We start from the raw sequence: 27,182 nt of genomic DNA on the forward strand, positions 1-27,182 counted from the left end.
ATGTATTAAAAATATGTCACTGAAGTAGTGTCACTTTCATGTTTTTAAAAGGCAACGCGAGCTGACTATATATCAGGCCAAAATAAATAAATAAATAAAGAAAGAAAGAAAGAAAAACCTAAAAATATAGGCAGGTTAAGCGGACTAGCCCGATCCGAACGCACATATTAAAACAATTTTTGACACAATGATTCCTTGTGCTGTGTTTTATCTTTCGATATAACTTATATTTCATCAAAGTAGTGTAATTTCATAAATCGCCATGTATCACTATTCAAGGAGCTATAATACAATGTATGTGTATGCCGCACTCGAGCAACACATTTTGCTTTATCTGAAACTATGTTGATAAGAATTTATATCGCCGATCTCTGTTTTCCCGAGCCTAGCCAGGCATTTAACAGTTAGGTGACTCAAAGAGTTTCTTATGATGATATTTCTGCAGTTATATTAGGACTGAAAAAATAGCACTTACAATTTTTTTTCCATATATAAACAATGCATTTGTGGGATGACTGCTTTTCTCCGTCAATGGTAAAACCAAGGAAGTCAACAACAAAAGAAGCAACAACAAAAACACTTGGATTTGCCGAGAAATGATTTCATGATGGACTAATAAAGGGTTTATCGATACAGATTATATTTTATGTGTTTGAAGACGTAAAATCCATTTGCACTGGTCACTCGACGATACACTCTATCCGAAATGGCGACTGTCGTGGATGTAAAAGCAAATGTGTGTTAAATAGAAACGGAAGCCATGGTGGATAACTTAAAAAATGCTCCACCGCTGACAAATGGTATTTTTTCTCTATTGAAAACAGGAGCAGACGAATTAGTATTTTTCTTCGGTTACAAAAGTTACTTAAATTACACCATTTCCACCATTGAAGAGTTTGAGCTTCTAGTTTTAATTCAAGATAAAAATATCAAAAAAATTAATTACATCCCAAAACATTATGTGGCACTGAATCCTTTATGAAATGAAGTGCTGATTTTACATACACCAAAGGCAAAACTATTTTTTTGTTTTAATTGGATATATTTATACACATAATTAAACACCAATCATTGTTCAAATGATGAGTGTCATTTATGCTTTGCCGACAGTGGAGTATCTTTAACAGACATTTACGAAGAGATAAGTCTGTACTATTGAGTAAATGAACGCTTCTGAAGTAAGCAAGTATTTACGATAGTTTTATTATCTGTGGTGGCCCAGGAAAATAAATCATCATGAGTGATGCTGTTCGGTTGGAAAACACTGCGGATGAAATATCCAGATAAAACATCAAATGGGAATGTAAATGAGATCGAACTACCGCACAAGCTGTGGATCTGATTCTGTCAAATTTGGCCAGATGGAAACGGAGGCATGGATCTATATTTGTTCTGTTGTGAAGTGGAACAAACATATCCAACCAGTTGACATTCTGCGTCAGTGTGAACGAGTGCTAGAAACATTAGAAAATCCTTATAAAAATGGTAAGGATACTGGGACGTCCACTTTATGCAATTCTTCTATGAAGTAAGGGCATTTGTGGTATCGATCCAAACAGTACAGGTATACAGAATCAGCGTGTGATATGAATAAAGGAACTTAATCAAGGGATAAGAAAATTTAATTCCAGAAACAAATTTGTGTTTACTAAAGCTAACTCTTGATCTCTTGGTGTAGAAAGTAAAATCAACTTTATAGAAAAATCAGTACCAGTAAAGGTCGAACAATTTTTCAAAACAAGAAAATGCGAGGTATTAAACAGGTATGCAGCAGGATATTAGACAAATTGTAGATGACAGACACTTCAGTATATGGATGACCAACACGGGCGTTACTGACATTAATGATAAATGGATTTTGTGAGTCAAAAAGGGAATTGGTCAAAAAAGGAAGGATGATGGCCATAGAGTCTTATTATTTTCTGATTAGAATTGGAAATTACACCTAATAGGCAGGGACCTAGACCTGTAAAGATAATGTTCAGAGATAAGGAAAGAGAAAGTTACTACAAAGTGGCAGGGAATAAAAACCATTGACCTTGATATGTTGAAGTCAATTTACATTGTATGTGACTTATCCCAAAATAACGAGATTCCAGCAAGGAACTAGAAATGGAGAAAAAAAAATCAGAAAAAACCACAGGAGAATTAGTTTATATCGGAGGCAATAAGGTGATGAAGGCGATCCAGTTGATAAAGCTAAAAGGAAGAGGCAAGAAACGAATATAAACAAAGAAAAACACCGAAGTCAATATCATGGACAAAGATACAGCAAGGGGATTAGATCTCAAGTTTAAAATACCGGAGGGGAACTGCGTATGGCCATTTCTACCACAGGTTTACTCTATGTAGCATCTTTGATGCTCCATTTGTTACTATCATTGACATTATATCAAGCCCTGGACTATTTTATAGTAAAGTGGTGTTCATATTAAATTTATGTTAAAGATGCTGTAAAGTGGGTTTTTTCACTATCAAAAACAGGAGCAGACGATTAAGTATTTTTCTTCAGTTACAAAAGGTATTTACTTTACACCATTACCACCATTGAAAAGTTTGAGCTTCTAATTTTACTTCAAGTGGAAATTACAAAAAATAATTAATTGCAACCCGAAAAAAACTGTTGCGCTATATCCTATATAGAATAAGGTACTGATTGCACATGCACCAAAAGCAAAATAAATTATCTTATATTATTTTTTGTATTAAAAATTAAACATACATATACATGTATAACACAGAAATAATATAAAATAACATGTTTTACTTTTGGTGGATGCATAATCAGTACTTCATTCCATAAAGGGCATAGTGCCAGGGACTTTTTCTGGACGCAATTAATTATTTCTAATATTTTTATTTTGAAGTAAATTAAAAGATAAAATTGTTCAATGGTGGTAATGGTGGAAAGTCAGTAACTTTTGTAACTGAAGAAAATTATTTACTCGTCTGCTTCTATTTTTGACTGAAAAATATCATTTTTCAGCGATGTAAGCATCTTTAAGGAGTCTTTCTCAAAATATGCAATGTTTCCCTATGGAAATTTTTATGTTTTAGGTTCTCTTTCCCCTATGCATACAACGTCAGATCAACGCCTGGTATTCATTGCCACGCAAAGTACATGAAGTGCACATATCGTCTCAATAACAAGTTAAGTTTAGGGGGATAAACGTGTTGAGAAACATAATATGTTTACTATTTTTTCATGCACTTTTTAAGAATTTTAATTTTATTTTCACGTTTCATGTTTCAACGAAATTTCTTTAAATTCCGTGTGAACGTAAAAATATTTGCAGATTTCGTAATAGATAGCATAGATAATAATTGTACAATTTTCCGTAGCTTAATTCAAGAGATAATATATGTTACAGTGGATGTATGAAGTAAGAACAATCAAGCACATATAGACGTCAATTTTTTGTCACATTGCATGTAATCATCTATTTTACAAAAACTAAACAAATGAGAAATATTTCAAACACATCCTGAGAAAGAACAAATAATTTTCCATAAGCTTTTGTAGAATAAAAGATAAAGCCATTAGTCCACGCAAGACATTGCATATAAGAAAAACCATTAACCGTGGTTAATTAACCACATTAATTACATTAGCTGTTCAGAGGACTTTCGCCTATTCTACGTACCAAATTTTATAATACATCACTATTTTAGCTATTATTTCTTCCTAAATTCTCCCACCGATAAGTAAAATAAGAACTAGTATGCCAACTCAGTTTCAAGATTGAATTGAGATATAAGAACACAAACACTCGCTGTATGTGTAACAAATGTTGTGTATTTTAATTGAACAGCTACAAAGATACCAAAATAGGTGATGTCACCATTCCGTGTGAATCGAGATGAGGGGGATATTAGACAGTGATGGAATGGCTCGTTTTAATCCTCTAGTTTATCTGAAAAGAGATAAAAACTCCGGTTTAGTTTTTTAAGTGAAACATGAAACGGAATAAACTTATACTTAAAAATGAAAAAAAAAGAAAAACTGGCGAACTATTACAGTCATTAATGTTGCTGGTATTTTTGCATTCCTTCGTACAAACTAGGTATGTTGTCCAGAAAACACTGGATCTTTATAAAAATTTGTCTGTAGGATACGAATTACTTGAAGTCGTAAATTACCAGGTATGCTGATACTTACAGTTTTATCTCCATTCAATACGACTATTGTTTCTTAAGGCATATTTTGTAATGTTTTGTGAATTTTTACGAGATTAATGCTGTCTCGTAAACATTAAACAAGAGACTGCAAATCAAAGTAACCTGCTATTGTTTGTGTAATACAATATGTTGAGTTATAAGTATAATTTAAATCATATTTACCTTATGTTTATTGAGGTACTTTACAATATTCACAATATTTAGCACAGTTCTTTCTAGCCCAGCCGTCAAATCGCATGCAAACTGCTGGTCCCAAACTCTCGCAATCTTCGTTGTCTTCACAAACAACTGAAACGGACAAAATTCACTAATTAATAGTTGGTACAAAGCTCTTTAATATGTTTACAAACAACTGAAACGGACAAAATACACTAATTAATAGCTGGTACAAAGCTCTTTAATATGTTCACAAACAACTGAAACGGACAAAATACACTAATTCAAGCTGGTACAAAGCTCTTTAATATGTTCACAAACAACTGAAACGGACAAAATACACTAATTCAAGCTGGTACAAAGCTCTTTAATATGTTCACAAACAACTGTACACTAATTCAAGATGCTCCATCAGAGACAGAGCATAAATGATATTCATTATTTGAACGATAATTGGTGTTTAATCGTGTATATATATGTTTAACTACATGTAACACAAAAACAATTTAAAATTTATTTTGTCTTTAGTACATGCACAATCAGTACTTCATTCCATATAGGATATAGTGCCTAGGATTTTTTTCGGGACGCAATTAATTATTTTTCATATTTCTAAATTGAAGTAAAATTAGAAACTCAAACATTTCAAGTAACTTTTGTAACTGAAGAAAAACACTAAATTGTCTATCTTGTTTTTATAGTGAAAAATACCATTTGTCGGCGGTGGAGCATCTTTAATAGCTGGTACAAAGCTCTTTAATATGTTCACAAACAACTTAAATAAATCAAATAAGCTACAAACCGCTGTGTAACGTGTTAAGTAAGGGTCTTCAACAGTTTTTAAATTAAAATATCTGAAAGGGTCCCAAATAATGGTTCCCTTGTTTATTTATCACCATAGGGGTTAGAAAACAAATATAAACTTTTGTAAGTCAATACCATTTTGATGTTGATGTGGACAGCACAAAATATCTATATATAGCGAGTGCATATTAAGTTAAAAAAAATATGCATGGAATATCCTGAAACTATTTCTTATAAACATATGTATTATGTAGGTATAATCATTTTTGGTATTCATGACGTTATATCACTTTCGTTATATATACACCCTGTGGCGAAACCGAAGGCTATATGTGCTACAACATATGACACTGACCATGTCATACGCACGAATCAAATAACGATGTACTAATAACATTGAAGTTAAGCTTCGTGCTTTGTGATCTTCTAACAAAAGTCTCTGTGGTTATTCCTGAAATGCCTTCAGGTTTACTATGACGCAGTCGAGGCATTACGGCAGTGATCGTAAACCGGGTATATCGCGGATGAGGTGTAATATTTAAAGTCCCATTATGCTTTGGGAGGGGGGGGGGGTTAAAATTATCGTCATAAAGTACCAAACTTTGCTGACTGATAGAGCATATATCCTTATGAAAATATCCGCTTATGAAAAATGCCCAACGTTTCCATGTTTTTCAAAAACAGAAAATTACTCTCGTATAAGAGGGTGTTTCCTGACTTCTTGCCACAGAGCATAAACAGAGCGGTAAACCTATCGAGTTCGCATGCGCAGGCAGAACAAAATGGAATTTCCAAACAAACTATGTAATGACGTACACATGTACATGGCAGATTCCGATATTAGCCTAAAACTCATTGAATACGAGTGAAAAAAACATAAAAGGGCTCGTTGGAACATCAGTAAGAACGAGTCAAACTCTGATAACTACAACGATTTAGCGATCAATATAAAGCAATTTTCTCGATCTCTGGTAAGCATTTCTATTCGACTGCACGCTTTATTGAAAATGTACATTGAAATCGAACACGTGTTTGTATAGAGATTTCATTAGGAATCCTAATGTACATCTTAGCAGAGTTTTGTTAAAGCATAATGGAGCTGTCATTGATTGATATTTTGAAGCAGACGTTAGCCACTTACTTGCGTCAACACAAGCAGATTTTTCCACCTCTATTTGGATTCCCTTGAGAGCGTTGAAGTCGGCGACTGTGTACGCCAATGATGGGTCAGATGCGATTTGCACGATTTCAGAGGCGTCCACTCCTGCGCCGATACCGATTGAAATGACCTTGGTGCTGGTGTTGTGGAGAGCGATGGCCTCTTCTATTGTCTCGTTCTTGTCTGTAGACTGACCGTCGGTCAACACCACGAGGACATTTCCAACATCTGGACGATCGCCAGCCTCAGGGGTGAAACTTTCCTCGCGGACAAACTTCAGGGCGGCCTCAGTGATGGTGTTTCCTGGTGTGAATGGGACCTGTGTAAAACGAACACAATTTGTCGATATTATAGACAGAGGTAAACGTAACGCAGCACCTATATACACACAGTCAACAACGATGTGAAGTTGCACTCAGGTCATCATAGCTCTGCAACGCCAACACGCAGCAAGGAATTTTGATGATGACCAAAGCTGAGGTATCAAGAACACAAAACATGATAAAGACACGGTTATGTTTGAAATTGACAGCAGTGACGGTTAAGGAATTATAGAATAGCCAATGAGGAAAGATAATTGAGTCACGGTTAGTACCACCTATAGTGCAGGAGGTTTTTGAGCTTAAAAACACAGTGCTTAGTTATCTGGGACCAAGTGTAATGAAACCTAAATTGGCTATGTACCAAATACATGAATTGGCAATGTGCCAAACACATAAATTGGCAATGTGACAAATACATGAATTGGCAATGTGACAAATACATGAATTCGCAATGTACCAAACACCTGAATTGACAATGCGTCAAATACAAGAATTGGCAATGTGCCAAATACATGAATTGGCAATGTGCCAAATACATGAATTGACAATGTGCCAAATACATGAATTGGCAATGTGACAAATACATGAATCGGCAATTGTGACAAATACATGAATTGGCAATGTGACCAATACATGAATTTGCAATGTACCAAACACCCGAATTGACAATGTGTCAAATACAAGAATTGGCAATGTGCCAAATACAAGAACTGGCAATGTGACAAATACATGAATTGGCAATGTGCCAAATACATGAATTGGCAATATGACAAATAGATGAATTGGCAATGTGATAAATACATGAATTGGCAATGTAACAAATACATGAATTGGTAATGTGACAAATTTATGAATAGACAATATGTCAAATACATGAGTTGGCAATATGACAACTAGATGAATTGGCAATGTGACAAATACATGAATTGGCAATGTGTCAAATGCATGAATTCGTAATTTACCAATCATCTGAATTGACAATATGTCAAATACATGAATTGGCAATGTGACAAATACATGAATTGGCAATGTGCCAAATACATGAATTGGCAATATGACAAATAGATGAATTTGCAATGTGACAACTACATGACTTGGCAATGTAACAAATACAGGAATTGGTAATGTGACAAATTTATGAATAGACAATATGTCAAATACATGATTTGGCAATATGACAACTGGATGAATTGGCAATGTGACAAATACATGAATTGGCAATGTGTCAAATGCATGAATTCGTAATTTACCAAACATCTGAATTGACAATATGTCAAACACATGAATTGGCAATGTGACCAATTCATGAATAGACAATGTGTCAAATACATGATTTGACAATATGACAACTAGATGAATTGACAATGTGACAAATACATGAATTTGCAGTGTGTCAAATACATGAATTAGCAATGTGTCAAATGCATGAATTCGCAATGTACCAAACACCTGAATTGACAATGTATCAAACACATGAATTGGCAATGTGACAAATACATGAATTGGCAATGGGTCAAATACAAGAATTGGCAATGTGCCATACACATGGATTGACAATATGACAAATAGATAAATTGGCAATGTGCCAAATACATGAATTGGCAATATGCCATAATACCTATATCACGTTACCTTTGAGATTGACTGTAATACATCAGCTCTGTTATCATAAGTAGACAGATTGAATTGGTTGAAGACATTGGAGGCGAAGGTTACAACGCCAACTCGAACCGCGTTCAGTCCGATATCAAAGTTCTGGGCTACGTTGTAAACGAAATTCTTCTGGATAGCGAAGTTAGCTGGGCCCTCACTGTTGGAGGTGTCGAGCAGGAAAATCATATCGACCTTCTTATAGGCACAAGCTGTTAATATGAATTAGCATACTGTTCATTCGCAGTGGAACGTCTTTGAAGACTGAAGAAATTAAATTGTGCTTATAAATACATATCATAAAATAAAGTATATTCTTATAGTTGTGATGTTTTGCTCGGGTAACGATCTATGTATACTTTATAGTAATGACTCAATTTAAGCTACTCTCCAAGAGAAAACGCAATAACGAAGTAAATATCAGAGAGTCATTACCAATTGCTGCAAAATAAACTCTAATCATTTCAATATAGAATGTTTCATGGAAACGTTTTCAGCACATCAAATTTAACGTAGTTCGTCGTTGCGAATCAAAAGATGTTACGAATTGGCATTTAATCAATAATTATGTGTTCACTTTTCATAAATCTACAGGATATTACATCACGAATTTTGCCGTTTTAAAACTAGACGGTCTAGTTTAAAAGGGCACAATTCATGATGTAATCTCAAGTATATTCATGAAAAATCACAATGTACATTCTATCCCTATTCTAAAATTATTTGGGCAGGAGTGTTGCATACTTGTCATATTTCCCTTAGAAAATCGTCATCTAAAAATAAATTTAAGATCGCCCACTTCTTTTCTATTAGCCAATCAGACCATTCCTTACCTTCTCATATTGAAAAACTCCGCCCACTTCCCAAATGATCACATTATTGATTTTGCTATGTGGTGCAACAAGTGCATCATTTTGTGTTTTATCGAATCTTATATTTTTTGCTTCTAACATCTACGAAACGGCCGAAATCGTTGTGAAGTTTGCTCCACGATCGATTGGCCTAATTCACAAAGTTGAGGCTGACGATATTTTCGAATGGATATTTTGGGATTGACATAATGTTTTCAAAGCTACAAAAAGCACAGGACTATCAACGAGTGTTGTATAAAATCTTATAGTTTAGTCGTGATCGGAATCTGTTGTACCAAGTCCAGTTTGTCAACCGATACCCCGATAGGCCTAACAGTATTTTGAAAAACTGACGAAATTGTTACTAACTGCAATCCATTGTGTGTTTGATAAACTTCTAATATGTTCATTTGTTTATACTGTCAATGACGTAAGATTGACATCTGACAGTAACAGTTTACCGGTTTCAATGTCACGACAACAACGTCATAAATGTCTATAAATCTAACATGCATTATATGAAAATAATCCAATCAAATCAGACGTTATATCAACATTATTTTAGAATAAGCCATCAGGTTGATAAAGCTCAATTAAAATCAATTTCTTAATCTACCTTCTTCTGATTAAATTGCCTTTCTGTACTTACGAGTCGGGAGGTTAGGAATTGTTGGTGCCGTAATTGGGGCAGTTGCTATAGGAGATAAAGTACAAGAGTAAATTATTATCTAAAAAAAATCAAAAGTAAACATATTCCGTCTTTGCATATTACAGAGTTAGCTCCCTTGCGGGGAGGTATTAATTGTTGCGTCATTATTTTGTGAGTTCAATTCACGTCGTTTTCTACGGAAGGTATAGGCCATGGGCTAGGAGGGTCCCACATGCACCCCCCCCCCAAACCTCCGAACCAATATTTTTCTTAACCCTTATGACCCACTGATCACAAATCAAAATGTTAACATTGCATAAGTTGGGATGAACTTCCGGTTATGACGTCATCAAGATGGCCGCCATCTCAAATTTCACTAAAAAAATGAAAAATAGTCTTAACATAGACATTTTTCAACCGAAGTAGACAAATGAGGTATCAAAATGACCAAAATAGAACACTAAAAACATATCAGGACCAAATAACCAAATATATGTAGTGATTTTTACGCAGGAAGTGAAAAAATAGGATTTTAAGTTCAAAAATGGTAATTTTTTAATAAATTTTTCATATTTTGCTTGACGCAGCAAAAGCGTTTTCCAACCGCAAACTATTATTTCTAATTAGTTTTTGTCCACTTATAAATCAGTTTAAACAAAAACAAGAAAAACCCCAATGTTTACATTGTATAAGTTCCGGTTATGACGTCATCAAGATGGCCGCCATCACGAATTTCACTAAAAATGAAAAATATTCATAACATTGACATTTTTCAACTGAAGTAGACAAATGAGATATCAAAATGACCACAATAGAACAACAAGTACATATCAGGACCAAATCATCCAATATATATAGCAATTTGTACGTAGGAAATGAAAAAATAAGATTTTAAACTCAAAAATGGTAATTTTTCAGCAAATTTTTCATATTTGTCTTCATGCAGCAAAAATGTTTCCCAACAACAAATCATTATTCGTAATCAACCAACAAAAATTAAAATATATAGAAATGCAAAAGATAATTATTGTTATACCCTCATTAGGATTACAAAACATCACCAGGTGCGTATAATGGGCATATGCTATTTTTCGAACTTGAAACCGCTGGTAATTATTACAACACAACACCTACTGATAGAGTAACAAATGTAACCTAAGCCTGTGTTTCTGTTTATATCATTTTCCAGAACGTTTGTGTCTTTGAAAATGAGAACATTCATTGTTTATTTCCTATGCATAGCATAGGCAAAATGTTAGATGGTTACTACAGTGTCACATATTTCTTTCAGTGGTTCTTAATCATAACCATTATCATTGTGCGTGCTTTCTCACCTCACTGCTCTATCATCCACTGAAGAGACTCGGCATGTCTGGTAGCTGGTAGCTAGCTAGTCCAAATTATCAGAATAATCGAGATATTAGTTTCAAATTCGTCGAAAGCCATAGCGTTGTCTTCAATGTCGATGAGCTGATGTGACAGTACATTACCAGTGTTGTTCTAGCCTGTCATCTTTCATAACCCATCCTTGGCCAGAGTTCATATCAGGAACAATAGGTTCAGAGATGTGGGATCTCCCTCAGATTCTAACATATCGTATATACTGTTCCAGACTTCTTCGGCATAATGGAAACTACACCAGATCCACATTATTCGAATGGTGGAATTGGTTCTCCTTAGCACATAGCTCCATAATTTGTATGAAGTACCATTCATTAATCTAGTGGACCCTCGTGCGCCCATAAATGGCACAGGTGATATCATCGAGGTCATTAATGAGGCCATTAATGTTAAATGTTTTTCATTGGTCAGACTTTTCCCACTCCCTTGAAGGTGCTGGTTGTGTCACATCTGGTGTATGCGTAAAGAGACCATTGAAGACTCTCCAGAAATAAAATTTTCTACAGAGCTTTTCAGACTTGGCAAATAGTGGAACTTCACTGCAGACCTCATTTATGACCTCAAAGAATCCACCTGTGCCATCTACGGTCACTGAGGGATGAGGAATTGTGCTTTATACAAAATAAGGAGAATCAGCTGAAACCTTCGCAGAATGTGGATCTGATAGTCTGTAACATCATATACGATATTTGAATCACTAGGTTGGAAACAGGAAGAGCTCCTACATCCCTGACACTGATGTTTCTTATGTTAACTCTGGCCATGGACAGTTGACAAGCTACAACCACGATGGTAATCCGGTAATGTAATGTCATATCAGCTCATCAGCTCATCGCTATCGAAGACAAAGTACTAGTGAAAGAAATATGTGACACTGTTAAGTAGCCATCTGACATTTCCTGACGTTATACACAGGAAATAACACTGGATGTGCTCATTCTAAAAGGCACAAAACGTTTCGGAAAGTGTCATGGTATTTAAGGTATGACAGAATTACTTCAGTTTTAATTTGATACCATATAGCTATTAGTTGGCATTTAGCTGTAATAATTCAGTTTGAGATGCTACTAGTGTACAACATTTCGAACATGAAAGTGAAATATTTTGAAGTCCAACTTAGATATTCAGCCAACCTAAAATTTTTTGTTAAGATTTAAATTTTCAATAGCCACTATTATATTCAGGAAATTCTAAGACACCAGGAAACCGTAGTCTCGGCGGGTTGGGAAAAATACACTATCATATGACCTGTATACGCAAACGGTAATGCTTTGTAAACCAAATGATGGTATAACAATAATTATCTTTTGCATTTCTATATATTTTGTTGTTGTTTTTACTGATTGACAAGAGATCAAATAACTGATTACGATCAATAATAATTGTTGGGAAACATTTTTGCTGCATGAAGACAAATATGAAAAATTTGCTGAAAAATTACCATTTTTGAGTTTAAAATCTTATTTTTTCATTTCCTACGTACAAATTGCTTCATATATTGGATGATTTGGTCCTGATATGTATTTGTTGTTCTATTGTGGTCATTTTGATACCTCATTTGTCTTCTTCAGTTAAAAAATGTCAATGTTATGAATATTTTTCATTTTTTAGTGAAATTCGTGATGGCGGCCATCTTGATGACGTCATAACCGGAACTTATACAATGTTAACATTGTTTTTTTCTTGTTTTTGTTTAAACTGATTTATTAGTGGACAAAAAAACTAATTAGAAATAATAGTTTGCGGTTGGAAAACGTTTTTGTTGCGTCAAGCAAAATATGAAAAATTTACTAAAAAATTACCATTTTTGAACTTAAAATCCTATTTTTTCACTTCCTGCGTAAAAATCACTACATATATTTGGTTATTTGGTCCTGATATGTTTTTAGTGTTCTATTGTGGTCATTTTGATACCTCATTTGTCTACTTCGGTTGAAAAATGTCAATGTTATGACTATTTTTCATTTTTTAGTGAAATTTGAGATGGCGGCCATCTTGATGACGTCATAACCGGAAGTTCATCCCAACTTATGCAATGTTAACATTTTGATTTGTGATCAGTGGGTCATAAGGGTTAAGAAAAATATTGGTTCGGAGGTTTGGGGGGGGGGTGCATGTGGGACCCTCCTAGCCCATGGCCTAGTATGGCGTTACACTCGTAAACACATGATGTAACAATCGATACCTACCCACAAGGGTAGACAACTCTGTAATATGCAAATATAGAATGACAATCAAAATAAAATGTTACGCTTTAGCAAGCGTTACTGCATTTACTAATGAAGTCTTTCTTGAACTGGTTTAATAATCTCTTTTTTGTAAGTCTTTACTACAAACGGAACAATGTAAATGTTGTGTATAACTCATTTATCATTTAAAGTTTGCCATTTTTTGCGACAACGACAAAGGTATGTAAAATGGTAAACGACGCTAAATTCTTATTTTCAATACTAATGAACCCTTTGAACTATTTTGTCTTCACAAATTCCATTATATATATATATATAACAAAGATAATAAAGGATCTTTCAAAAATGTTACGGTATGCCTTTTTGTATGTAGTAAAGCTTTCATCGATATTCGATTGAACAAATCATTTGAAAATGTTCACAATTTACGTCGTTTACCTTTGAAGAAAAATGGCTGAGCAATGGTTAGAGATTCTGTTCTGAAGGTATCACTTATAAATCATTGGTTATTACAAACATGATTTTTTACATGCCCTGAATTACCAACAAAAATAATATGTCCTTGCTTACAGGAATTGATTGTTTCGTTATGATCTTTATGACCCTAACGTAATATTTTCATTAAAAAGTTTCCCCTCACAAATTGATGGCGTCCCAATTAATGCATGAACAAGGACAGACAACTCTGTAAAGACAGGATACTTACTTCGTGGGATCTCAGTTGATGTTGTTGGTGCTACAATGACAACAAATTTCTTCAATTACAAAAATGTTTTTATATAAATATATTTAATATATTTTGGAAAGGATAAGTATAGGTTTTGCCTGTTGTCCGATCCATTTGTAAATACTATACTATTTTATGATCGATATTGTAATTATATTTACAATTCTTGTATTATCAATAAAATATTTTGAAATGAAAAAATACATATATATATATCTATACTCATTTAATCAAAAGTATGTAAAAGTCAATCATATATGACCATTAAAAAGACTTTAAGCAGTAAAATTATTCTATGATTGTTTTGATGGAAAATTTCATGATGCCCAAATATATAATAAGATAATAACATATGAATGCATGTATATTAAATATATTCATTTAATTACTTATAAATATAAATATAAAAGTGATCATGTATGACCACTAAAAAACTATATATAGTAAATTATTCGATTAACGTTTTGTTTGAATCTTACATGATAATATGTAATTAAATAATAATTATGTTGAATATTTTATTTAATGTACTAAACATATAAAGGTACACATGCATGGCCATTAAAACCTACGTGTAGCAAAATAGCATAAACGTTATGATTGAAATTTTAATGATGAACAAATATATAATTAGATAATTATATTAAATATATTCAGATAGTTATATAAATATATTAAATATATTCAGATAGTTATATAAATATATTAAATATATTCAGATAGTTATATAAATATATTAAATATATTCAGGTAGTTATATAAATATTTTAAATATATTCAGATAGTTATATAAATATTTTAAATATATTCATTTAATTACATGACATACAAAGTGAACATTTATAACATAAAATAAAACTTTTACAAGTAAAATTATTCGATGAACTTTTTGATTGATTTTTTCATGGAGCGCAAAAACATAATTATATTGTTTTAAAATAAAATCGGTAAAAAAACTAAAACAATGTCTTAATGAATATGAAATAATGAACGAGTATATTGAGGTTTATATCTTAGCGTGCTGGTGGATACTTCTATATTGGTTGTAAGGATGCATTCAAACTAATACTAAGAAAAATAAAGAAAAGCTGTTCTGCAGGAAGCATTGCTGTACCTACCGAATTTGTGTCATGTTAGTTATGCGTCTTTTGCAGCTAAGCTTAATTTATAAATACTTGAGAAGGAAGCATATGGCTGTTCGTAGTTCATTGTGAATAAAAGCAAAGCAATGCTTATTTTTAGATACCATACTATCAGATGAAAAAGTATGATTTACAGCGGCAAAAGAATCAAGCATATTTGTTTAATAAAATCTGGCTGTTTTTAATGAGACAAAAACCGGAAGGTATTCATGTTGATGAATATAGCTCACATTTCATTCAGGCTTTGATTTCCGTTCGCTATCCACACACAAAACATAAAAAGACTTAAAGTAACCTAGAATTATATATGCATTAAACAGCACATTGGGTTATTTGGTTTTTTTTTGTAAGAATAAAAAGCCACTTGCCTGGCTCAATCGTGGTTGTCGTGGCTGAAATGATATATTAAAGGGAACACTTATCAGAAATTGATTAGAAAAAAAATATGTATCAACAAGAAAATAATTTCATCTCAAATTTTGATCTTTGTGGGACAAATTGTAACGTTATTTATAAAATATCTCTCTCTATTCAATAGTATCGTAAAATGTTTGATACTTTAAGAAAAATGTACATAATGTGCGATATCAAAAAGAAAAAATAATAATATCTAGCTACTTGAAAACTTAAACCTGATTGCATGTATAGATATTGTCATCTGTATGAGAGATAAACAAGTAACGATAGTGCATTCAGTTGATGTAACTTCGTCGTATATCAATGCACACGACGATTTATAAAACAAAATTTCATTGCCACGATTCAAAGTTTTAGACTATATGAACAAGAATTGCTTGCAAGCTGAATCCGCGTAGCGGATTATCACAAACGCTTGTAAACAGATATGTTTCAAATGTGACGTCATGATGATTACAGTTTTTCGCGCCATTTTCGATTGTTCAAAAAGTCATATTTATCATAAAAACGAAAAATAGTTGTTGATAAAATAAAAAAAAACTATGAATTACTTCAAAATTTAGATCAATACATTTAAGGAAAATGCATGCACTTATCATATATCAAATGTACAATTCAAATTTACTTATGTGTAATTTACAACAACTACATGTATAACACAATCTATTCAGTAATTGAGTTTTGAAAAGTGTTATATTTTGTTCAGTTTAGATACATTTATAATGCTTTGACAGTGTCTTCTTTTTTCAGAATTGGTTGAAGCTGTAAGACCCAGAACTATATTCACTACCTACCATTACAAAATGCCTTTCCTATTGCATTAACTACGCCGTTAAGACCGGCGAAATCATCCACAAAAAATGTGGAGTTATCGTCCGTTGCTATCACTTCTAATTCTGTCTTGTCAACGTTTGAACCGATTCCTATGGTGTAAACCGTAATGTTGTCTGTAGAATTGTGAACAAGTTCAGCCTCACTAACTGTTGCGTTCGGATCTGTCGACCCTCCATCTGTCAGGAGAATGATCACATTCTCAACCCCCGGTCGACCGCCATTTTCAGGAAGGAAGCTGTTCTCTCGTGCTAGTTTTAGAGCGTAATCCGTGAAGGTATTTCCGGGAACAAATGGTATGTTCATTACTGCTTGTTTCAGAGCGTATCGATTTGGGTACGCGTTCAGGTAGAACTGGGTGGTAGGGTTAGAGGAGAAGGTTATCACACTGATAAGGACATGGTTTACGTCAATGTTTACTAAATCAGCGAACAGATTGATAAACTGGAGCTGTTTCTGGAAATTCTCTTGTCCTTCCGTTGTTGACGAATCAAGTAAGAAAACCACATCTGCCATTTTGTTGTCGCAGTCTATATGAAAGAACAACACATTTCAATATTTCATTCCAAGACATTTCAATACTGAATGAACCGAAGACGCCTAACATCTCCATTAATCACTTCAGAAAGTTATTATCTTTTTCTTTCCCTTTTCTCCATTAAGCAGAAATGAAAATAGTATTTCTTGTGATTCTATTGTTTCTTGTTATATAACTCTGTATATCTCTTTCACGCTCATAATGATCATAAAAATGTTCTTGACACATCATTTCGTTCCATTATTTTCCTTAGAATTGTTCAATGCCCAAAGCACTGTCAATATATGCAAAGCAGTTCCTGTGTCGTGTTCAGCTTCAGCTTGTCGAAGCGGTCAGCTCAAAGATACAAGACGAATACGTCTCAATTTTCCAGTTAAAAGCAGCATTCATTGTGTCAAATAGTAGTGTGCAAAAGCAGATGACTGCGTAGTATGTGTACTCAATATACATCTGTAGTAATTCGCATCCCAAACACAGGATTAATCAAGCCCGACGAAATGTTTATCATTCATGTGTATGCAACTTTAAGCAAGCGTTTGTTTTTCTTTTGGCCTAGATTTGCATTAGTTTGCTTGTTCTGACAGCTGCTAATGCGGTAACCTACATATGTAGTTGTACGTGACAGCAAGATACCAATGTAAACACCAAGCACATCATAGAACCAGCGAACCAGTCGTCCCATTCCTCGAATTCGGAGTATTAAATCGGACAGGATACCAACATTGTTGTGAGCTCTGGTTTGCAACGGCCAAAACCTTCTCCATACCAGAGAATATTCTATCCCAAAGCTAAGAGTAATGCATGGTTAGGGTGTTCGCTACAATACTGCAGGTATCCACGCTTGATAGTTTTACTGTTATGAAAACATCAATTTATATTCAGGGTAATTATAAGAACCCCGACATTTGAAGCTGGAAATGAAGCTGGTAATTTAATCACAATGCCATCCATGTTTTTCGAACTTGATAAGCCGTTTGGAAACAAAGCAGGAAGCAAGGCAAACAAGTAACATTTTCAGGAACAAAACAGAATTAATCTATTTGAAGTATATCTTTCCTCCAGACTCCAAATTGTATCCAAGAGTTTTTGGCATTCCTTCTTAGCTTTTATTGCTTGTCACATGAATCTAAGCCGTCGACTGCAATTAATTGCAACACTCATACTTGACGGTTTGAGATAAAATGTCCAATAAATTTGGTCCTAAACTTTTTGAAGCATGAAAGCAAGGGTATTCCCTTTGTTGATATATGCCCAGGCTATGTCAAGAATGCACCCGTGTGACATTGAACGCATACCATTATACTCCTTGGAGGTCTTAATGCCATATCAAAGCTGTATATGAAGCAGCATTGCCCTTTGTCATGGCCCCATGTGAAGATATTCCATAAGCAAACATATATGCAACTGTGGAACAGTTTAAGCAAATAAATGCGAAAGCATAGTACTATATTATTATGATGAAGAAACTAAAGATCCACTCTTTTTTACATACATTTATATGGAAAGCGATAACGTTTTTTTCGCATCAAGCAATGCGTGAAATATACGTACCGGAACCAGTTGTCTCAGCTATAACAGAAAGCAATCCACGTGATGCGTTTTGAAGAATGTATTTTTTTATATAAAAATACAGTACGATACTGTATTGCAGATTCTAATGTAATACTAAATTAAATTGATTGCTTGGAGCAAATTGCTTAGAATTGTATGCCAACTCATTACATTAAATAGCTCCAAATGGCAATTTAGTCTATAATCTTTGACTTCATCTTTAGGTGTATAACATCAATAATAAATGCATTTGAGACATACTTGGAAAACACGTGCTGTTGCCTAGCAGTGGCAGGATATTTGCAATAAACTGGAAGTTCGGCGCCAAGAAGACGTTATTGGCGCCGTCGGTGGCAATGGCATCCAACTCTGCTTTATCCACACTGGCTCCAATCCCTATGGCGAACACATCGAGGTCCGGATACGCGGACTTGAGCAGGGCAGCTTCCTCCAGTGTTTCGTTCCGGTCTGTTGACTGGCCGTCAGTCATGACAATTACGATATCGTTTGCGTCTGCCCTGTTACCAGCATCAGCTGAGAGACTATGGTTGTTTACCAGTGCTAATGCTTTACCAGTAAAAGTGTTACCTGGTTTATATGTGATACTGCTAATGGCATTTATCAGATCAGCAGAATCCAGGTTTTCATTCAGATCGAATTCGTTATACTCTCGTGATTCGAATGTCACAACGCCTATTAGGACATGATCGGGACCGATCTGGACCTGTCGGCTAAAGTTTTTAACAAAGTCAAGCTGCATGTTGAAGTTTGCAAGTCCCTCACTGTTAGAGGAATCCAGTACAAAGATGATATCAGCCCGTCTCTGATCACAATCTGTCATAGATAGATAGCAAGATGATATTTTATTGCAACTAAGCTGTGTCTGAAAAAACTTTCTTATGACATTCATTTTCTCCACATATTCCTAATGTTTGTTCTTCGTCATAACACTCTAGGCAATTATTGGACGGGAAAAGCCGAGGTTATTTATAAAAGCAACATTTACCAAATGAATGCTGTTAATGTCTCTTTTTAGGACGCAAAAAAGTATGATTCATTGTGATAAAAGCTCTTTTAATACTGTATGCAGTGTTGATATAGGATTATAGGAACTTGTAGACGGACTTTATGCGTGACAAGCATAGGCTATTTGCAAGCAAAATTTGCAAAATAAATATCATTAATTGCTGTTTTTTCGAATTCATAAAGTATCTCATTTCATTAAATTGTTAAGCTTTGTTCTGATGAAAGCTTTCATTATACCATGCGTGTAACTGTATGCAGCCAATGCAATATTTGCCCAGATATTGCTTAAGGCAACCCCCAAACAGTCACTTAAATATGCTTAAAGCACTTTACTCAATGCAGTGTAACATTTGTTCCACTGATGATTAAAGCAACCCCCACAAGGCCAACTTTAAATGCGAAAAGCCGATGTTATTTTGTTTGCAAGCAACATATGAAAAATCTTCTTTTTTTTCAAATTTAACAAATATCTCCTTCTATCAAATGATTGTATTTGATTATGCTAAAAACTGTTGCTATTGTTTGTTGATACGCATTTGTGGCATCAAAGCAACATTTTTTTACTTGTCGATGAAAAGCAAATTGGTACGTGGTACTCTTGAAATTAATTTACATGGTAGAAAGATCTTTGTTTATCAGTCTCCTTTCAGTTATATGTAAGACGTGTTCGTATTTGTCAAAAGTCGTGTATGTCTTGAAAACCATTACTGAGTCATAAACTTCAAGCTCCATCACCTTAAAATGTCATTTTTTAAACAATATATTGCACTGTGAAGCAAACGGATGTTTGCCAAAGCAGCATAATAATATTGAACATCTGCAAAACATCAAAAGCACAACGATTCATTTGCACATATCCGAAAGAAGGGATAATTATTACGTATTTTATAAAAGATATAACCTGGACACTTATATCAACACATTAAAGTGAACAGTCGGGCAAGGATGGCTAAAGTCGGTAAAAATGGTGTGAATGTATCCCGTATAACTTCTTATGAAATGGAAAAATAAAATCTCTCGTCAAAATCTGTCTGCGTACGAAGAAATTGATTTAAAGTATGGAAATTATAAAACGTCCTCCCGGCTCACTATGTCCGTGGTTACATTTCCACGCAGCCTCGCTTTCAATGCTTTCAACTTTTCTTTACTTTAACGGTCTGAACTGGGAAACTAAACAGAACTTGACCGTCGTATTAATATGTGAGAACTTTTGGAAGGCCAATGAACGCATTTAGACTGGTTTTCCTTGCCCGACTATTCACTTTAACGTTATATATACATTACAACATCAAACATATCTCAATAACAAGAACAGTTATAAAAGAAAGCAAAATATATGGTATTGTAAAAATAAACTGTCAGTGTGTTTTAAACATGAATGTTCAAAGTTTACCTTATACGGTGTAAACGCGAATTAATTACATCTTACTTATTTAACTATACAATTATTTAAAATGATACGGTTGCCTTCCGGTCTCTGTGACGTCGTTTCCGGTACTTGCCTGGAGTTGGAGTTGTTGTTGGAGTTGTTGTTGGAACAGTTGTTACCGGTGGCAATGTGGTGGCTGAAATAAACAACAGAGCTAGTTTTGATATGAGGTAAATACTAGTATATTACAAAATCAATTTTGAAAGAGGTACGTAGAACACATATGAATCATGTCCTTGAGTTGTAAATATGGACAACTAGAGAAGAAGTGAAAGAAAATAAAATTGTTAATCTTGCTCTGAAATAAAATTGAACTGAACAGTTTCTTTAGAAACGTTTGGTAAAGGCCAAATTATAACAAGCAGAAAAAAGTATATAAAAGCAATTGACCCCAATCATTGGAAACAAGTGGTACTAAAATATCGGCTTAATAACCTATATAATATTCTCAAATGAAAACTAAATGAATGATTTTGATAAGAGATCGGAGACTTTCAAAATGAACACAACAGTTTGATTTCAACTGTTTATAAACAAAAAAGGAAAGACAGAGAGAGAAATAAAGAAGAAAACAAAACTCACTATTACAGTCGATCTCTGTAAGTTCAATTTCTAATTGTAGCGAAGACAGGTCGAAAAAATCTGGCGTCTCGAAGACATGGTTTAAGTCAGTGGCAATTGCCTCTGCCTCGGATTTTCCGTCAGCATCAAGTCCAACACCAACAACGAAGATCTTCACGCTCTCGTTTTTCAGCAGCTCTGCCTGCTCTAGAGCTAATGTGGAGTCACTAGATTCGCCATCGGATAGAAGGACCAGTATATTATTGGCGTTGGGACGGTCACCCGCACTGTCGACGAAGACGACATCGTTGACGAATTGTAAAGCTTTCCCAGTCATGGTATTTCCTGTGTGGAAGGTTATGTTACTTACAGCTGCCAGCACGTCATCTTTACTCTGATAATCGTTTAGGTAGAATTGAAGCTTTGGGTTAGATTCAAATGTGACCACGCTGATCTGCATGGCATCAGCACCAACATCAAGGTTACTGATCAGGTCCATCACAAATTGTTTCTCTTTGTCCCAGTTGTCTGGTCCAAGGCTGTTAGAGGAATCCATCAAGAAGACAATGTCCGCTTCAGGGGCATAACACGCTGCAATTGTGACGTCACATTCTGAGATGGTTTGTTTTTTCCCGCCAAAAAGCAAAGCCAAGACCATTGCGGTAATGCATAATAAATTTAAATCGCACGATGAAATAATGTTTACACGATACAGTACGAGACATGATAGACGAATCTAGAGACTTCTTCATAATATTTAAATATGCTCCGCCGCTGACATAAAGTTTTTAACACCATTACCACTATTGAAAAGTTTAAACGCATCATTGTACGATTTTTCAAAATAAAAATAATAAAAACAATTTATGGCGTCCCGCACAAATTCCGTGGAAAGAGTGTCACCGTGTCCTATATGATATGAAGTACTGATAGCGCATGCCCTAAAAGCAAAATAAATTATTTTATATGGCTTTTTGTGTTAATTAGACATGTATAGACATGATTAAACACCAATTAATTTTTCAAATGATGAGTCTCATTTATGCTCTGTCGGCGTTTGAGTATCTTTGAATTATTTTTAATGATCATTAAAATGTAAATACATGTATATTTACATAAAGCTGATTTTATAAGATGGCAAACACAGCATATTCAAATTAAAACACAATTAAAATGTTAATTGTATTACCCCACCTTAATACACAATCAAAATATAATTGGTATTTTAAGCTTTAAATCCATATCCATGCAAATAAATCAGAGAGCGTTTTAAAATATTATTCCAAGTAAAGCAGAAGCAATGTCTATTGAAATATCCGTGCCACTCTTTCCTTACGCTGAAATGACAAGTTTATAAAGCAATTCTTCCCGAAAAGCACGTATCGATCAATTTTAAGAAGCAAACATATGGAAAATACTTGCGTTTTACTGTAGTGGTTGGAGGAACTGAAAAAGCATTTATCTGTGCTAATTTATTTGTATTTATATTAGTTTCACTGGAATCAAGAGATAAATAAGTTTATTTGTGATTATTTATTTGTATTTATATTAACTTTAATGGATTCATGTGATAAATACATTTATCTAATTCCTATTATTATTGCGAAAATAAACGGCGTAACGGTAGTCACTGACTGTAAAATAAGAGATTCTCATTTTAATTGCTTAAAATATTATTGATATTTTATTTTAGGTTTTTAATTATTCAGAAAAAACACCTAACGTGATACATGTAAATATGGAATATTAGGAAGTTTTTAATTTACAAAAAAAATTGCAAAAAGTACAAAGCCTGTCGGTCTTATGTATAACATACCGGTTGTTGGACAAAGTGAGAGGCTAGAAATGACGTCAGCTAAGCCTGTCACCTTGGATACAAGCCCCGTAAATGACGTATTCACGGCAAACGTTGGTGACGCAATTTCCTGTAACTCTGCAAACCCTGGGGAATTCTCGCCGGAAATAGCAAACGTTACTATGGTTACATTATTAGCCTTAATGAGGTCCGCTTCATTTCTGGTGTTATCTGGTAGGGTCGGTTCGCCATCACTCATAAGTATGATTATATCCGAGACATCCCGTCTGTCACCATTTTGTGGTGTAAATACTTGCTCACGTGCATATTTCAAAGCCTCGTCAGTATAGGTGTTGCCCGGGGTATAGTTAGTTGCCATGACGGCATCAATGACGTCATCTGAGTTATTGTACGTATTAAACATGAACTGGCTATGGACAACAGTTTCGAATGTCACATACGCGATTTGGACGTCATCAGGTCCAATTGTGAATTGGTTAATGACTTGAGATGTGAAGTTTTTCTCAGTTTCAAACCTATCACTAGTAACGCTGTTTGAGGAGTCCACCAGAAACAGGACATCCGCTACAATCTTGCTGCAGGCTATTTATAATAAAATACGAAAATATCTAATTATAATTAGACGTATAACTTATGGATGCACTTATCCGAGGGTATTTTGAAAAACTATTTCAGGATAATCGAATTTCATATTTAGACATTATTATCAATTAGTTTTAAGGTTTTTTTTTTTACTTTTTTGATTTTGTTATAATCTTTTTGGCGAAGTGATTATTTTTGCGGTTTTTAATCGAATAATAAAATAGCTAATATGTTGAGATGAGATTAACCAAGGACACCTAACGGCATAACGAAACTTCGGATATCTTAGTTTCGAGTTGTGATTATGAGAGGGGCGCGATACAAGTGATTCCAGAGAAAGCTGGTTACTTGCCCGGAGGGATGGTAGTTGTAGGAATAGGCGTAGTTGTGGTAGGCGCTGGTGTTGTCGTTGTCGTGGTGGTTGTTGGCGTGGTGGTTGGAACTAACGTTAATCATGGAAACAACACTTTAACAAACTATGATGTATATAAGTATGAAAAAAATATCTATATAAATTAAAATTATCTATATAAATTAATTGGTAGTTGGAAATAACGTTAAACATGGTAACAACGCTTTTTCTAATATTAATGTATGAGAATATACATATATGTATGACTATGATAATTTATCTATTATAAATATCAACTGATGATGTTATGCTTATCCAAAGTATTTGTTAGTTAGAACTCACGTTAATGTTTGGAACGCACTGGCCATATGTACAATATGGATTTCAATCTACATTTGATGATGACTGATACCCTAAACTTTTTTTTTTGATTTACATACGATGTTTTTGGCTTCATAAATTCTAACATACCCGTGGTGGTCGGACACGGAACAAGTCCGGATATTTCATCCATCAACCCTTTAACTTTAGAAGGCATGGTCACATCTGTCATATTCTCAGGTTGAAGTGAGAGTGATGGGGATGCGATACTTTCTAGCTCAGTTGAATTTTCCCAAGAGAATGTAATGATAGTGATATTCCTTTCCCGTAATCTTTGAACGGCTTTATCGGCTTTCGAAGAATCGACAGAGTCGCCACCTCCAATAAGGAACACAATGTCTGTTGCGTTTTCCCTATCACCATTATCAGGTGTGAAAACGCGCTCTGCAAATTCTAAGGCTAAGCTTGGCATCGAAATTCCGGGGGCACTTCGACCTATATTTGAGATCTTGTCCACTATTTCGCTGACGTTGTAAAACTCGTTTAAAAGGAATTCAGTGTGAACCTCTGATGAAAATGTACCAAAGGCTACCTGGACATTTTCAGAATCAGTCGTAAACTGTTGTATTATGGAAGAAGTAAAGTCTTTCTCCTGCTGAAAGTCTACATCGCTAACGCGTCTGGAGCCATCGATCAGAAATAAAATGTCAGCAACCGTTTTATTGCAATCTGTAGATAAATCGTCCAATAATTTATTTTATACAAGTTCTGTAATTTTAATAAAAAAAAGAATAAATACTTCATCGTCAGCTGAAAATAATTTCAAGTTAATCACATGGGTAATGCATATTAATAATAAATGCATTTACTTTCTGGCTTATCAATTGTTAAAGAGTTTTTTATTTTCCCTACAAATCAAATAAACACTTATTTCCAAAGGAGTATTATGGTTAATGGAATACTACACCGTTAGCTGGAAATAAGTTAAACGTAAGGGTAAAGTATATTATTATTAAAAGCTTTTTATTGTCTACCCTGTCAATTTGGTTTTAGAAGGATTAAGGTCTTCCCCTAAAATGTAATAAACACTTATTTTCAAAGTAGTATACTACATCGTAAGCTGAAATTAATGTCAAGTTATTCAAAGCATTCTACTATCTACTTTGTCAGTTTTGAAGGGTTTGATAACCTTCCCTAAACATCAAATATATACACCGACTCGTTTGCTTTTAATTGAAGTTGATACTAAGGTAAAAACTTGCCGAGATCAACGGGAGCTGTTGTAGTTGGAGTGGTAGACATTTCTGTTGTTGATGTCGTTGTTGTTGTTGACGGTCTTGGTGGCACCGTAACTTAGGTAATGAATTAACACAAATACATGATTGTTAGCCTCTCAAATACTTTCCCTTTAAAATTCTTTATCCTCATCTTGCATATTACTTTAGCGTCATTTTCTGTTCTTCTTTAAAATGTAAATATGTCAATTTACGTACGTTTTTGTGGACTTATATTTATCTTTATATGAAATTTGACACAAAATATTTTCCAAAGCTTTTATATATTATTGAAGAAATCTTTTGCAAGAGTAATCCCTTAATTTGAAAAATAAAATGTATTTAGTAAATATTGAAAATTATTGATTGATTTGATTACAAAAGAAAGCCTACTGATGCATCCCGTAGTCTGAAAGCCCAATTCTGCTATGATGCTGTTTAACTCGGAGTAGTCATCTACTGACAAGGCATATGACGGTCGAGATGCAATAGAAAGTAGTTCGTCTGTGTCGATTGCATTCCCAACACCGATGGTGATGACGTCGATCTGAGTTGTGTTGTGAATTTGTTCTGACTCTTTTAAAGTCTCATTCTGGTCAGATGACTGACCATCGGTCATCAGAATGAGGACATCTCGGACATCTGGTCGGTCACCGTTCGCTGGTTGAAACATGACCTCCCGGGCGTATTTCAAAGCTTTATCCGTAAACGTATTTCCCGGATTGAACTGAATGCTTTTGATGCTATTTTCCATGTCCACTTTATTCTGGAAATCATTCAGCTGGAACACGTTGAATATGTCTGTTTGGAATACGGTGATTCCGACTTGTGTGCCATCTGGTCCGATGTCCAGAGCATTGACTACGTCTAGTACAAACTGTTTCTGGCGGTCAAAGTTGACCTGACCTAGACTGTTAGAGGTGTCCAGCAGGAACACTATATCGGCCTGAGTGACGTTGCATGCTGTAGTTGGAAAGTAGCCAAATAGGATGAATAAGAATAATTACAATCTTTGTTTTCTTTATAAATCGTTAGCAAAATAATACATTTTATTTAGCAGGTATATTAAAACCTATGTTTTATCTTTAAATATAATTTAGCGTTTAAAAACATGTCGGATATACAATTTTTTTGCGATAATTTGGAAAATATATATATATAAATGAATAAATATATAAAACATCAATAGAAATAAAAACTAAATAGAAATAAAAAATAAACAAATAATTAAGTAAATTGCTGAAAGATAAAAGA

At 34.2% G+C, this 27,182-nt stretch overlaps 1 protein-coding gene across 3 annotated transcripts in view; it reads right to left on the minus strand.

Moving 5' to 3' along the window:
- Window positions 1–3,774: 3,774 nt before the first annotated feature.
- The window catches only part of LOC138311197 (collagen alpha-3(VI) chain-like), a 33,464-nt gene continuing 10,056 nt past the window's right edge, over window positions 3,775–27,182 (minus strand). The window contains exons 4-21 of one of the 3 annotated variants that reach the window (XM_069252676.1): window positions 26,322–26,891; window positions 25,917–26,006; window positions 24,805–25,383; window positions 24,334–24,423; window positions 23,400–23,981; window positions 23,006–23,029; window positions 21,605–22,174; window positions 21,096–21,158; window positions 18,829–19,401; window positions 18,568–18,585; window positions 16,442–17,008; window positions 15,599–15,622; window positions 14,068–14,097; window positions 9,772–9,816; window positions 8,254–8,483; window positions 6,281–6,617; window positions 4,342–4,467; window positions 3,775–3,914 (exon numbers count right to left, since the gene is read on the minus strand). In XM_069252676.1, coding sequence (XP_069108777.1) covers window positions 4,349–4,467; window positions 6,281–6,617; window positions 8,254–8,483; window positions 9,772–9,816; window positions 14,068–14,097; window positions 15,599–15,622; window positions 16,442–17,008; window positions 18,568–18,585; window positions 18,829–19,401; window positions 21,096–21,158; window positions 21,605–22,174; window positions 23,006–23,029; window positions 23,400–23,981; window positions 24,334–24,423; window positions 24,805–25,383; window positions 25,917–26,006; window positions 26,322–26,891 — 4,511 coding nt within the window. In that variant the 3' untranslated portion in view covers window positions 3,775–3,914; window positions 4,342–4,348. The remainder of the gene's footprint in view (window positions 3,915–4,341; window positions 4,468–6,280; window positions 6,618–8,253; window positions 8,484–9,771; window positions 9,817–14,067; window positions 14,098–15,598; window positions 15,623–16,441; window positions 17,009–18,567; window positions 18,586–18,828; window positions 19,402–21,095; window positions 21,159–21,604; window positions 22,175–23,005; window positions 23,030–23,399; window positions 23,982–24,333; window positions 24,424–24,804; window positions 25,384–25,916; window positions 26,007–26,321; window positions 26,892–27,182) is intronic. The other 2 variants (XM_069252677.1, XM_069252678.1) reach the window with 2 other exon arrangements.

This window comes from Argopecten irradians, chromosome 16 (assembly GCF_041381155.1).
Source record: "Argopecten irradians isolate NY chromosome 16, Ai_NY, whole genome shotgun sequence".
Taxonomy (NCBI): Eukaryota; Metazoa; Mollusca; class Bivalvia; order Pectinida; family Pectinidae; genus Argopecten; species Argopecten irradians.